This window comes from Galleria mellonella, unplaced genomic scaffold (genome assembly GCF_026898425.1).
Source record: "Galleria mellonella isolate WM207_F2 unplaced genomic scaffold, CSIRO_AGI_GalMel_v1 utg571, whole genome shotgun sequence".
NCBI classification, from domain to species: Eukaryota; Metazoa; Arthropoda; class Insecta; order Lepidoptera; family Pyralidae; genus Galleria; species Galleria mellonella.
This window is the reverse complement of record NW_026442121.1, coordinates 932,770-945,494: the sequence shown is the minus strand read 5'-3', so window position 1 is coordinate 945,494 and position 12,725 is coordinate 932,770. Positions and strand designations below refer to the sequence as shown.

Sequence of the window (12,725 nt, the reverse complement as noted above, 5' to 3'; positions counted from 1 at the left end):
TCGGAAATAGATCCCCCTCCAAGGGGTCCACACCCTGTGTGATCCCGGCCAAACCCTCTTTCCGGGTCCTTATGGTGGTCCCTTTGAGATGTCCCGCCTTCTTAACGACGTCGCGAAGAGCATCCGCTTGCCGATGGACGAGAAGTTTCGCCCCGATGGAGTACCTCCTCGAACCACTTTGAACTTGAACCGAACGGCAGCGAACCAGAACCGAACCGATGCCGAACGGAACCGAACCGAACCGAACCGTCGGTTTGTCTGAACCTCATCTCCGGAAGAAAAGAACCGAACCGAATAATCTAAGACCGTCACTGGGGGCAGAGCAGATTTGCCAACGGCTGTCCCTTCATCTTCGAAAAATCGGTATGTGAATTGCCGAACAACCGAACCGAACCTAGCGATCGAACTGGCTCTCGAACCGAACTCTAACCGAACCGAACCGAACCGGACGGATTGGACATCGAACCGAACCTCGACCGTGGAGTCCGAACCGAACTCGTTAAGACGAACCGCGCCGAACCGAACCGAAGTCCAGATGTGGACGGAACTGAACCGTCTCCAACCGAATCAACCGGGGATGCGAACAAGCTCGACCGAACGAAGAACCGAACCGAACCGAACCGCAACCGAACCCTCAACAAGCTGTGACGAGTGCGACGGCGAACCGAACTCCACAACATCCTCGCCCAGTACAACGGAGCACTCTTTCAGAACCTCCAACCGAACTTCGGAACTAAACCGAACCTTCACGGGAACCGAACCGAACTCCGAACTTCGCGGGCACCGAACCGAACCGTCCTTCTCGGACACGACATCAATTTTGGGTTTCGTTTTTGACATATCCAACTTGTTCCCACGAATGGAACCGAACCACACGCAACCGAACCGAACCGAACCGAACTGCGTGAACGGAACCGAACATACAACGGGGTGCGGAAGAACCGAACCGAACCGGAACCCTTGAACGGAACCGATGATACTCCAACCGAACCGAACCGCAGCACAGAACACGAACCGAACCGAACTTTTAATGAACCGAAGCGTGCACCGCACAACGAACTATGAATCGCCAGAACCGAAGCGAACACAAGAGGATTTTTAACCGAACCGAACTCGAACGCGAACCAGGCGATTAAGCCGAACCGAACCCGAACCCTCGACTCCGGTGCGAAACATGACCACACCTTCGCGAGGGATTACGGAACCGAACGGAACACGAACCAGAACCGGCTGCGCAACGAAGCACTCACCGGGCCCGAACCGACCACTCCCGAACCGACGAGAAGTCGCGGAACAAAACCGAACCGAACCGGAACGAAAACACGACAAACCGAACCGAACTTGGGCTCGAACCGCTCACCAACCGAACCGAATAAGCCGTCGGTAAGTGAACTAAATAGCGAGAAGTCGAACCGAACCGCCGTTGCCGGATGAACACCAGAACCCAGCCATTGTCAGCCACCGTTCCGAACCGGACGAATCCGCACCAGGACAACCGAACCGAACAATGAGCCGGGCCGAACTCGAACCGGAGGAACCGACCCAGCACCCCACCGAACCGAACCTAACCGAACCGAACCTAACCGAACCGAACCGAACCGAACCGAACCGAACCGAACCGAACCGAACCGAACCGAACCGAACCGAACCGAACCGAACCGAACCGAACCGAACCGAACCGAACCGAACCGAACCGAACCGAACCGAACCGAACCGAACCGAACCGAACCGAACCGAACCGAACCGAACCGAACCGAACCGAACCGAACCGAACCGAACCGAACCGAACCGAACCGAACCGAACCGAACCGAACCGAACCGACCGAACCGAACCGAACCGAACCGAACCGAACCGAACCGAACCGAACCGAACCGAACCGAACCGAACCGAACCGAACCGAACCGAACCGAACCGAACCGAACCGAACCGAACCGAACCGAACCGAACCGAACCGAACCGAACCGAACCCCTTATTTACCGTTTAAGTCAACTATATTGGTTCTCCGGTGGCAATATTAGCGACTTGTAGATTTCACGCACCGCCATCTTGTGTGCAATAGCAGTACGTGCATTTGACACACTCTATTCTTGTGGAGCTCACGTGCTGCCATCTCCTGTGTAATTGTGTGAAAACTGCGTGCGCTGCTCCGCCGGCTTTACATACGGGTACATGGTATTATCGGCCGGTAGCTAGCTGGGAGCCATTTGTCTGTCTTTCCTGACTTTAGGGAGGATTTGCCGGGGCCATTATTGTACCCCGTTTGTGAATTGATACTGTTGACACAGGAATTGGTGCCAACGGTAGGAAAGTGCGTTGGGGCGCCTCGGTGCGCGCGAAACGTTGCGCGCGCTTCGGGGCCGTTTAAGGCGGCGCCGGGGCGCAACGATTGAGCCCGGGAGCGTCCACTGGCAGTGGGGTTGCAGCACGGCGGGGTTGAATGCCCCTGCGGCGGGCCTCTCTCTTATAAACGGCACACCGTCTGTCGTTTATAAGAGTTGCAGCTTGGCGCAATTTGCGCAGGTAGGCCTTTGGTCGCGCGGCCGTGTATAGTCGACGGCCGCATGTTCGCCGGCACAGCGGACACATTTAATCCTCAGCCGGTGACAGTTGGCCGATGGGCCGAACGAAAGCCTTGTCCGTAAAGGCGGGCATTAAGCGGCTCACCTAAGACGTAGGTGAGCACGGAAAAGTGCTGTGTCCAGTTGGGCAGACACTCCACTACCATAGGCGGGTATTTTCCCCGCCCTGGCTCAGTTGTTGTTGCTGTGCCCGACGTGGGCACAGTGTTATCCTCTGTATGGGTTGGAGGGTAGGGGGGGCGTGGCACGGGAGCGGCCGCAGACGCGTCGCTGTACGCACTTGGATATCGACGCTCTCGATGCCCACGTACGACGTTACGTCATCGTTGTCAGGATGACCTAAGACGCCCAAGGCGTCAAAGTCCATGACTCGCTCGTCCTCGCTATCGGACGGGGAGGGCGCGCCGTAGTTGTAGTTGCGCCTTGACACTCGTATCATCCGTAAGCGACGGGTGTACGGTGAAACGAGGTGTGGGAGCGAGACGGGGCGACGGTGGAGAGTCGCAGACAGTCTAGCCGCTTCACAGACTGCTCGTCTGAGACAGCGGGCGATGGAGGAGTGCGTCGCTTGGCGGCCACAGACAAGGTGGCGCCTGTACTACAAGGTGGCGCCTGTACTACTACCGCTCGGCGCGGCGCGTTCGCCTTCCGCAGCAGCGATGTTGCGGTTAGCGAGCGCAATCCGCGCCTCATGGCGACTGTAGAACGGTCCCAACTCTGTCTCTGGGACCGGTCGGCTTCTTGTCGGGTCCGCGAGGTCCCGACAAACAACCTGCCTCGGCACAGCTTGCCTAAGCGGCAGGGGCGCCGGCGCACTAGGCGCGGACGCTGACGTAGATGGAGTCGGCCGCTTAGCCGGCTCGCTAGGCTTGCGGGGGGGTTTACCCCCGCGTTGCGACATTGTCCCTAACGGTCCATACTTAGTAGCCCACGAAGGCCGAAAGGAATGCCGGACCGACACAGCCCAAGTGGAGACTCAAGCTGTGCCCTCAGTCTCGCCGTGGGTGCACTTGTTCTCCCCGTGAGACGACACCCTACGGTTTAAAAGAACGAGGTGTGGGGGTTGAAACTCCACAAACGAACCCTACTGTTGAAGGGGGGGAATGGGAGAGCAACACGGCCTGGGAAGACCACGCTTTCGACCGCTGCCGTGAGTGCACTTTGCCTCTCCGTGTGGCGACACTCTCCGGAGCTCCGGATTCCGGAGTCGGAGCTAGCGCGAAGACCGCGCTGACCGGCTCTAGCGGCGCCAACGGTTAACAAAAGAACTACGTTCACTGAAGTCACCGACAAATGTTCACCCCAACCACCCTGCACTTTTTTTATAAAACTTAGAATGGCAAACAAGCTGACGGCCCACCTGATGGAAAGTGGTAACCGTCGCCTATAGACATGAGCAGTACCATAGACATAACAGAGTATACTGTTTCGTCCATGATACCCCCATGCGTTGCCATTCCTGAGGACTCAGGTGTTATTCCTCTGTACCCAGTAAATTCACGCCATATCCCACCCTTCAAACCGAAACACAGCCATGCAAACACAACTGCTTCACGGTTGAAACACGAATGGGACAGAGGTACCCAAGCAATCGACTTTTGTACAAAGTCTCCCTCTGGTAAAAAAAAAAAAAAAAAAAAAAAAAAAAAAAAAAAAAATGCACATAGTAATGTGCAGCGAGCGACACTAGCAGAGGGGGGCCCGAGCCCCAGACTACTCTCTCCCACGGCGGCTACGTGTTTTTTATGTGTTAATTAAATAAATAGCCGGGAAAATGTATAGTAAATAGAAAATATATAGTAAATAGTACTTAATAGTATTAGTTTATAGCGTAAGGATAGAATAGGTTAAGAAAAATAAAGATTTTTCTTACTGTCTTTTACTCCCTCAAAAAATAGCTATAATAGCGAAAGTCGAGTAGGTAGGACATGTAAACTTGTAAAAGAACTACGGCTGTACTAATAGGACGTAGGCTAGTATAGCCAATAGGTCCCAAATTGGGGCAAATTCCTGTAAAAGTCAGTAAAATAGTTAACAGTTGTAATAGGCCATAATAGGGCCTATAATATGCTCGTATGAAACTCTCGTACCAAATGAGCATGAATAGTTAAAATAGATGGTAATAGCATAGTTTTTCCTAAAAATGGAAATATATATATATATAGCGAGCGGCGATAGTTGGCTATAAAAATAGGACCCATTCGGGCTACCAAGCATAGCAATTGACCTCCATAGAGAGCGAAACAGAAAAGCTAAAACAGCAAGAAGCCACTGCGAAAAATAGTTTCCTCGCTTCATCGCCATTTCAAGATCCATCTTTGCATTTTATTTCATCATCCAGTCCATCAAGTCACCTCATCGCTTACTGACTTCATACTCACTTCGTGTCCATCGTGGTCATCATCGTGTTCGTCGTCGTCCTTTTGAGGACGACATATAGTGGTGCTTCCTAGCACCTGGTCCTTGATGTGCAACGCACCTGCGGCGAAGACTAAGGCCCTTTGGGGAGAGAGTGCTTTGTGCGCCCTCTGTGTGCAAAGTACTCTCTTTTCTCTAGTAGGACAAGTCTACGTCCGGGCGTACCAGCGCCTCGGTGCCAGTCGACGCGCCTTCCGACTCTCGGGGGCAGCGGCCCGAACACATTTTTTGTAAAAACTCATAGTTTTTAAGTTATTTATGAAAAACCGCTTTTTTAAAACGAATTGTTATCAAGAAAAATCATAATCTTTTATCTTTAATAACTCAAAAAGTGTTGATTTATTTCAAAAACTTTACATAACAAATTTTGCTTAGTATTTGTTTCTCTATCGATTCCTGAGGTTATTTTTATTAAAATAATTTTCACCCCCGAGAAGGGGTAGCATCCAACCACAGGACAAAAGCGCAAGTTGTCACTATGTCACTTTTGTTTCTTAAGGTATCCCTCGTTTATTCACCAATTTTCATGAAAATCGATGAAGATTCAACGAAATCGAAGGTGAGAACCTTTATTGACTGTAGTACTTATATATTAATATAAATTGGTAACTATATTTAGTAGTTCACTTTAATAAGTACCTCCAGTATTTCTTGGCGGAATGGTAAATTTTGGGTTCGATAGTGGATGGGATTCTAAATTTTGAAGAAATAATAATAAAAACACATTGTTAAAAAAAGTTTATTACTATTATAAGTACATATTTTTATTCAAATAAAAAAAAATATTATTAGGATTTCATTCTTTTTAAGAATTTATTTGTATTAACAATTATTTTTGTACAGTTAAAAGGGTTACAGTTTTGTTGTTAGAAGATTGTATATAACGAAGTTCATCAATAATTGCTTTTTCTGCATTCACTTGGCTGTAGATCTCGGGCCATGATCGTGACGCGGCGTGTGGTGTGTGGCGCATGGCGCGTGGCGTACGGCGCACGGCGCACGGCGCACGGCGCATGCTCACGAACGCAGGTAATGACGCGGAGTGTACACGCGCGTCAGGTCGCGCTCACTCATAGTCGGCACTCGCGGCTTCAATTCCGGAATTATAGCGCTGCCCAGTATAGACAGCCCGTTATTCGTTCTGTACATGTTAAAATTGAAACATATTAATTCATTAATTCCTGTCCTTACTATATAAATGTGTAATATTAGTTTTTTTTTTTTTTTTTGACAAGTCAGACTGATTTATCAATCTATTGTTTCTCGGATTGACTAAACATGACTTTATCAGATGCACGTCTTAGTATAATACATGGTGCCGATTAATGGTGCTGGAGATAGTCATACTTGCTACTGGTCAACAGGTCACTCTTAGTGCCTACAGTTTGTAATTACAAACAGTAAGTACAAAATATGGTAACATGACTTACACGGTGGAGGTAATCTTCTCAGCAGTAAAACAGTTGGAAACAGTTGCTGGCCATAAATATATATTTATGGCCAGCAGTTTCCATATTTTTTTTTATTACGAGGAAAAAAATAAATGACAATTTGCTATTCTATATTATAAAAGGTTTTTTTTTTAATGTTTGATAATGGTATAGTAACCCCGCCTGCGCTATTGGTATACACTAGCGGTGCACCAGAGACAGATGACTGTTGGAGGATGAAAGCAGGATAGTTAGCCCATCCTGAAGAATTCAGTTACAATTAACTACGACATTTAACACGTATAAGTACTACAGGGTATATTACTAGTAATGGGGCTATTTGATCCCATTACTAACAATCGTCCCCTCCCCCCCCCCCTTTATAAAAGGTCTAAATCCTATTGGGTTCATGAGTAGTTCCTCTATTAAGGCGAACGTGAGACAGGAGGACGTTACTAACTTGAGCAAGGTGGGAGTGTCGTCGGGCAGCCAGCAGTGCAGGGAGTATCCCCGACGCGTCTGAAACAACCGCCTTCTGGATGTAAATATACCTAATATTATATACAGCAAATAGTTATCTATTCCATCACTTAATATAATTCATATGATTTTTTTATACGAGTATAAAAAAAAAAAATATGCCAGCTACTGTAATCCATTATAGTAAGATATTCCAGGTAGGGTAACCAAATTTTTTGCTTATGAAATGAATGTAAAATAATGAATGAAAGAAAATGGTGACCATTGGCTTTATATTTTATTATAAATATAATAACTTAAAACTTGTTTCCTTTCTCCCAATTTTTTCTTTAATACTCGTAGATATAGATACTGACTTTTGCTCGCTACTTTATAAACGTGGATTTTGGAAGTAGGTAACCACTTATAGATGGTGTATTGGCTTCTATTGCCCTTTCATTATCATTTTTTCTTAAATATCTCCCATGCACAGATCAAGACACAGACAGCGTCAAGTTACAATTTTATTCATCATTCATTTCAGCCATTATCCGTCCACTACTGGACATAAGCCTCCCCCATAGACTGCCATAAAGAATAGTCCTGAGCCACCTATATCCACGTTTCCTTAAAATGCACTCGTCACTCCATCTAGTGGGGGATTGTCCTACACTGCGTTTAATTGCGTACGGGGCCGCCACTCAAGGACCTTTCTTTCCCATCGGTTGCTGGTTCTTTGAGTTACGTGACCAGCCCGTTGCTACTTCAGCTTGCTTATCCTTCGGGCTATGTCGGTTATTTTGGATCTTTCGCGGATATCCTCGTTTCGGATTCTATCACGCAAAGAGACTCCCAGCATAGCCCTTTCCATAGCCTACTGAGCAACTTATTTATATTTTGTATTGCGGGATGTATTGACATCGTTTTAAAACCTGTATAATGCAGCATCGACAATTTACCTTCACCGAACTTTTCGTTTTGCTGCGTGATGCGCGGTATGTCTCGAGATCTGGTAGAGGCTCGTTAGATTTCTTCTCACTCTTTGTTGCAAGAATTGAAGAACCTGAACAGGTAAGAAAAATTAATAGTAATAATTTTATGGGACATAGGTGTTTAATCTGTCACTTTCATTTACGGCTGACGTAAATTGTGATTGAAAACCTAGAGACGAGAGACGTTCCACGTCAAAAATTTTACATCCAGAACACAAAATTACATCGCAAACCTAATGCATGAGTCTGTAGAAAATTCTTGGCGAAACGAATCGTCCGTGGGCAAAAGTTTCTTAGAAAATCGCAAGGAGCGTCTATATGTCCAGTTATTTGTATTTCATCTCATCTTTTTTGCATGTGCTTATATTGTAATAAATACCTAAAGCCTCCTTCTTCATGGTGAACGTAAGTCTGCCACTGTCGGCATTAGTGACATGTGGGTGGAGTGGTTGCGCGGTCGGTGCGGCCGGAGGCAGCGGCGGCGGCCGGCGCTCCGCCCGCTCGTCGCGCTCCCTCTCGCGCGCCACCGTGTCGCCGCCGCCGCCGCCCCCGCCCCCGCCCCCTCGCCCAACACCACAGCACGTACAGGTGCATTCGGTGCACTGTCGCGCGCGACACCTCCACTCCTGACACCAAAACACGCTTATCAGTACCTATATGTTTGAAGAGGAGCGTGTAGACGGACACCAAGCTCGATAGCATACAAAACGAACGCTAATGCAAGATTAACGCCACGCCGACATACACAGACCACCAGTGTATGTCGGCTTAAAACCTAGTGATCCGGAGGTTGTTGCCTCCGGAGTTGAAGCCGTGGTAATGGGGTACGCCCCCGAGGCCCCCACCTCGCCCACCCACACCATCTGGCGGGCAAAAGAGAAGACCAGATTGATTGATTGATGCTAGATTACAAGTACCTATTTGGATATATTATTTTAATTTCATTGACTATATGTAATGGACACATGGAACTTTTACATCAAGGATTCCCAGTGTGCTCCATAACGATTGGTGAGGACGCTTACACCAGTGTTTGCCATGGCCCCAACTAAATTAGGGTGGATAGGTTCACGGGTCTGGTGGGTGCTTAACTGCGCAGACAGGCCTTGTGCCACCGTCGACAAACACGAACCCCCAGCTGTCCACGGTTCACGAAACACGGTTCCATTGCTGGGGAGCTCCGGTGCTCGGCGAGAAACAGTTCATTCTGTAGAGCACGCCGCTAGATACTTGTTGACAGATTGATGACATAACATAGACTACAAGGACCTTTGGGCACCTGCCGCACTCAAAGCGTAGTAGGGGGTACTTCCATGCACGGCCTACTACGCTACGACCCCATGCAAAAATAATCCCCAAAACTAACAGGCTCGCACTGAAAGTGACCAGAGCGAAATTTGCACCGAGGAAAGATAGCGAATTCGAGTCTGATTCTAATGACGAAGGAGCCTCCTCCAGCAGAGAGAGGAAAATAATGACTCGCTCGAAAATGGACATTAAGGACCCGCCGATGAGAAGCAATCAGGCGGAGGAAGTCATAAGCAGAACACGCACTGCGGTACAGGACAGAGCTGTGACGGTCCTCGAAATGATCAAGATGTCCGGGAATCGGAAGGGGAGCGAATAGAGGAATACCCAGCATTTAGCGCAGAGCGCCTCGCCCTCATCATGGAATTGGAGATAACCTCTCGCTGCCGAATATAGTTCGGGGGATAGTTAGTAGCGAGAGGTCGTGCAATGCGGTATTCACCTTCTGTGATGTTGCAGAAGGAAGCAACCGAGCAAGAGCGGGAGAGTGCCTCCACCGCTCCCGTCATGCTGCTGTGGTGCTATTTTGAGAGAGGCATACTCCATATATAGCCCTAGGAGGTGTGTGTACGTATCCGTACTCTCTTAAGATGGCAGGGTGGGAGGTCCATTTCCCATCCTAACTAAGAGAAGAGGCTTGCCCTACACCACCTACAGGACGGACCGTCGCATTGGATACCCGGTAGTATTCAAACGGGAACCCGGGATCCAACATATGCATTTCGAGGTACGTCATGTGTTTTTCAATGGGTTAGAATCCTACACACCTCATCTATCTTCCCTCTGGCAGCTGAGACGGTCTTGTTGAAGAATTTCCACACATTAAAAAAAACGTGTATCAACTTTGTTGGTGTTTTACTTTTAAAAACTCAACATGTCGATAAGCGTGCACAAGTTTATTTTTGTTTTTTAAGAAATTTGGCAGTAGGGGTTTGAGGTATCAGTGCATTTTGGAAAAGGGGTCTATTATCTGAAATAGTCTATGACTTACATGGTGCAAAAGGGGGCATAATAAATACCTGCATATTGCTATAATATTGAGGATCATATAAGTTTTTTATTAAACCTATTACTATAGCTTCATTGACGATTTTTAATGCCACACACAGTCTCTTGAGCGTTTGAATGATTATATTATTATACATCTGTACTCGACATCTAAGGTTGTTGTGAAGAGTTCACTGGCAGGCATATAGCGTTGCTAATATATGCACCTGGTGGCTGGAGAGGGTGCAGCCCGAGGTGGCGATCAAGTTGTGAGTCCGCAGCGGTTGTCGGTGCGGCGGCTGGCGACGTGGCGGTGAGGGCGGCGAGGGCGGCTCGCGCTCCGACGGGAACCTGAGCCGCATCTCGACGTCGGCAGGCAGCGCGGCGCGGCACGAGCCTGCCACCGTCACCGACCATCCGCCTTCGGATACAAAGCCATCGCTATCTATTTACACACCCTAGTGCAAATATGAGATTCCCATCATAGAAAATATATTTTTATATTTTGCATATATTTTAATTGCCATGCAAATACATAGTAAAACATAGGATAAGTATTGTTAGTGCCACTTAAAGCTTTTAGGTGTATGTGTGGCATTTTATGATGGTACTTATAATATATTTTGCTATGTAAAAAAACTGGACAAAAATATGTTCTTGAACTGATTTGAAATGAGAAGCAGGATGATTATTCATATAATAGACATGAACAACAACAGCCTTCGTTTCATATGTTGCCATTTGGGGAATGTTATTTGCTAACTTAAATCCGAAAATAGGCAAATGTTTTATTTTCTTACAAGGTTATTTATACATTCCTATACAATCATTAATTGAATCACGTATTGAGACGTTTTTGACACACTAACTAACTTCACCCAACTATTTTCGTCAGAAATCTCAGTTTCAGATGTTTTAATTAATATTTGTAAAATCAAAATTAACTATATACTTCTGCAACCATTAAACAATCAATATGCAGAATCAGCTTTCGAGTTTGAAAATTATTATCTAGCAGTTGTGTTTGCATGGCTGTGTTTCGGTTTGAAGGGTGGGATATGGCGTGAATTTACTGGGTACAGAGGAATAACACCTGAGTCCTCAGGAATGGCAACGCATGGGGGATATCATGGGCGAAACAGTATACTCTGTTACGTCCATGGTACTGCTCATGTCTATAGGCGACGGTTACCACTTTCCATCAGGTGGGCCGTCAGCTTGTTTGCTATTCTAAGTTTTATAAAAAAAAAAAAAAAGATATTGAAGATTGTTTCACCGAGTGTTGTTGGATTTTTCTTATTCAGTTTCGATAAACTATTCTATGTAGGCGACGGCAGATAATAGGTAGCCTCAATCTATGGTTACGATCCAGTACAATTGTTTATACATACATATGTATAAACAATTAAGTGAAAAGGAATATTTTGACTTACTATGTAATATCTAGTCACAATATACCTTTGCAGAAATATTTATTTAATTTATCAGTGGCTATTAATTATAGTGGTCGTACTTTAACTTATGCTGGAGCAGTATGCAAAGCCACCGGCGACATGCCGCACAGCAATATGAGAGCGACGTTTTGTTTGCACTGCCTCTCATGGGCAACGTGGCATACACCGCAGGTAGAAGGGGATACTGGCATCATACTAATGTTTGCAGTGGAACTAGGAAGGGGATCTTTATTCTACATGAGTGCTTGTCTACCGGTCTACTCGTGTTCCAGTTTACCTGTGGCGTCGACGTCTACAGAAGGCTGCGGTGAGCCGGCATCAGAGTCGCGGCGACGCGCGGCTCGCTTGTGGCGTGCATGTGTTGACAGCCACTTGGGCGCCAGCGAGCAAAGCAGACTACCGCCTGACTCGCTGCTATCGCTCGAGCTCGCTGTACCGCTTTGCTTGAATTCAGGCAATTTAACCGATTTCGTCCTCACCGTTTCCTCCTCACTCCGCTCCATCGATATAGTGCGAATTTTTCGCTTATCTGTCTTTCGAAAAGTAATATTTCCGTCTCGTACCCCATTCGTGTCTCGATTAGCATTGCCATCGACTGGTTCGACTCTGTTACGTTCACGAGATTCAGATTTCGCTCTCGCAGCCTTCTTATCCATTTTGGTCCTTGAAGGTTTCATATCTATATGTTTTTGATGTGATTTAGACTTATCCCGATATTTATCTCCGCCTACTATTATCGGATCAAACGTTTCCGTTTGAATGGTTCGAACGGTACGGTGTGTATCTAATTCCCGATCATATTGCGTTGTTACTGATCTGCAGTCTTTATTTTTTTCCATTACAACGTTCTTCTCTTTCAAACCTTTGCATAAATAAAAAACAAGTAATGTAATTTAAAAAATTTAATTTATAAATCAAAATCACAAATGTAATAACTGTAATTAAATAAACGAACATCGTGCTAATATTTATAACAGTGCCGTAATTTGTTTATAATACTCGTATAATATGTACTTGCTACAAATAATAAATATGTTTTCAAATGTTTCAAAATAAATATCTGTGGGATGACAGCGACAGCAGTGTCACGCTGAAA

The 12,725-nt window shown here is 46.7% G+C and overlaps 1 protein-coding gene across 10 annotated transcripts in view; it reads right to left on the bottom strand.

The window, feature by feature from the left end:
* Positions 1–5,722: 5,722 nt before the first annotated feature.
* LOC113516369 (uncharacterized) overlaps positions 5,723–12,725 on the bottom strand; it is a 34,387-nt gene continuing 27,384 nt past the window's right edge. For 4 of the 10 annotated variants that reach the window (XM_052899433.1, XM_052899439.1, XM_052899438.1 and 1 more), the window contains 6 exons: positions 11,907–12,491; positions 10,403–10,596; positions 8,260–8,506; positions 7,848–7,951; positions 6,890–6,948; positions 5,723–6,140 (listed from right to left, as the gene is read on the bottom strand). In XM_052899433.1, the coding sequence (XP_052755393.1) occupies positions 6,017–6,140; positions 6,890–6,948; positions 7,848–7,951; positions 8,260–8,506; positions 10,403–10,596; positions 11,907–12,491 (1,313 nt within the window). In that variant the 3' untranslated portion in view covers positions 5,723–6,016. The other 6 variants (XM_052899436.1, XM_052899437.1, XM_052899434.1 and 3 more) reach the window with 6 other exon arrangements.